Source organism: Penaeus vannamei, chromosome 9, assembly GCF_042767895.1.
Source record: "Penaeus vannamei isolate JL-2024 chromosome 9, ASM4276789v1, whole genome shotgun sequence".
NCBI lineage: Eukaryota > Metazoa > Arthropoda > Malacostraca > Decapoda > Penaeidae > Penaeus > Penaeus vannamei.
The window spans coordinates 20,526,911-20,529,410 of record NC_091557.1 but is presented as its reverse complement, the minus strand read 5'-3'; the positions used below and the strand labels follow the sequence as shown (position 1 = coordinate 20,529,410).

At 42.2% G+C, this 2,500-nt stretch overlaps 1 protein-coding gene across 1 annotated transcript in view; it reads left to right on the top strand.

Moving 5' to 3' along the window:
• Positions 1 to 2,500, top strand: part of LOC113813659 (plectin) — a gene marked incomplete at its 3' end in the record, with an annotated part of 12,973 nt that overhangs the window by 9,105 nt on the left and 1,368 nt on the right. The window contains 1 exon segment of the mRNA XM_027365685.2: positions 964 to 1,177. Within this exon segment, the coding sequence (XP_027221486.2) occupies positions 964 to 1,177 (214 nt within the window).

Here is a 2,500-nt window from a genome sequence, read left to right as displayed (position 1 = left end):
AAAGATAAGTCTAAATAATGACCCTAAAACGATTTCCTCTCTGGGCCGTGGGTTTGCCTTTGACTTACCCCTTTTTCGCTGTCTCCAGAATAGCAAGAGATCTTGCTGATTAGAAAAAAAACTCCAGGAAGAGAGTATGATCCACTTTTACTACTGATGCTGCTAACTTCTGTTCATGAATTTCCCTCATTGAATCTGATTTGCGTTCTAAATAACAACGAATCAAGTCTTGGACGAATCTACTTTCGGTTTGCTCTCCTGATTTCCATTCAGTCTGAGAATTAATGATTCACATGGACTGAGATCGAAAGCTTGAAAGTAATGTCTACCTGTCTGAATCCTTTTGGCTTTGGTTTATTTTCAGTTTTGTGAGTTCTTTGTATACTGCTTCTTATCTAAGTCCAGGACACTCTTTCCTTTTACCTTTCAGTAAAAAATACTAATCACCGACAATGTCCTTCATACCTCAGTTGACCGTCAGAGCTAAACCAGGCTATGAAACGCCAGGCCCCCATGAGTGAAAACCTCAATGGTTCAAGTGACAAGAAACTTGAAATGAATGTAAATTTATTGATACATAAATAATAACGTGAGAGATATATGTTCAGTAACAACAACAGGTGACCAACGTTGCAAAAAATTGCGTTTATTCATTCTCGTGTCCTGCGTGAGATTTTTGCACGCTTTAATGGACACAATCTAGAATATACTATTTTTGTTACTAACACCGGATGATACTGATAATAAGAATTTCATAAGAAAGAACTAAATATGAAGCTATGTACAAACAACTTCTTATGCACTAGTTGACATCCTAGTGCATAATGGCAATAACGTTTATTTGGAGTGAGTGATGCACCCTGTGATTCTGGCCAAGAAAAAATAACTACCCAAATTTAACTTTAATTGCAGATTCTACAGACCTCTTTTGACATACCAATGAAGTAATGCATTTTATTCCAGAATCCCTAACTGCAAGCAAGCCATGGAGATAGCAAAAGCAGAATTCAACATCCCCATGATTCTCGAGCCAGAGATTCTTGCCTCCCCATACTTGGACGAGTTGTCTGGCATGACCTACCTGTCTTACTTTATGAAGGAGGGGGGGCCAGGCTACAAGGCAACGCTCGACTGGGTTAGAAAGCAGCTTCCCGATAGGAAAATTAATAACTTCACGGTGAGACTTTCATGTATCTCAGCGTTTCCTTTTAATTTTTCACTTTTGGCAACTAAAGCACACACACATACACAAACACACACACACACCCACACGCACACATACACACACACGCACGCATGCACATACACACACGCATACACACGTGCACACACACACGTGCACACACACACACGCACGCACGCCCACACGCACCCCTCCCCCCCACACACACACACCCACACAAACACACACACACACCCACACCCACACACACACACCCACACCCCCCCACCCCCACACACACACACCCACACACACACACACCCACTCACACACACACACCCACACACACACACACACACACACACACACACACACACACACACACACACACACACACACCCACACACACATCATTAACACCTATTCCTTGCAAAATACTCGAGAGAATAATTGCTAAATTGTGGAAAATATTCGCCCCAAAATTAAATTGTCGCCAATTTGGAAATACCAAGGGTAGCTCCACAGTCCACTACCTAGTTGACCTGATCAATTACATCACTTCAAATGTAGACAAAAGACTCGAGGTCACTACCGTCACCATCGACCTGAGGAAAGCATTTGATCTCATCAACCACACCACATTAATTAAGAAAATGATCTCTCTGGGTTTCCACGAGGGCTGGGTGAAGTGGATATCTTCCTTCATCAACCGTCGCTCCCAAAGGACTCGTGCAAACAACCAAATATCCGATGAAATTGATCTTCACTGCGGTGTCCCTCAAGGAACGGTTCTAGGCCCATTATTGTTTCTGATAATGGTAAATGAGGACAAAATTCCGTACGTGAAGATCTACAAATATGTGGACGACATGACACTTGCACTAGCACATCAACCAGGGCAAGGAAACACCTTATTATAAGACGCACTAGCACATCAACCAGGGCAAGGAAACACCTTATTATAAGACGCCCTTAAGCAAGTGTCAGAGTGGGCTTCAACAAACAAAATGTCTGTCAACGCCAAGAAATGCACAGAAACAAGATTTAAATTTAACAAATTAGCCGACAGTGGTAGTACTCTAAAAATAGGCGAGGAACTCTTAACTCGACCCAAAGAGGTGAATCTATTGGGAACAGTTATCAGTGACGATTTAAAGTGGTTCGCCAATACCACGAAACTGATTTCAAATTGTGGAAGAAAGTTCTTTATGCTAACCAAATTAAAATCTTTCGGTGCATCCCAAAAAGACCTCCTTCGCATATGGACGACTTTCCTTCGACCAGTCTGTGAATATGCAGCACCAGTCTGGCATTCGTCCATTACCAACTCTGAAAAAA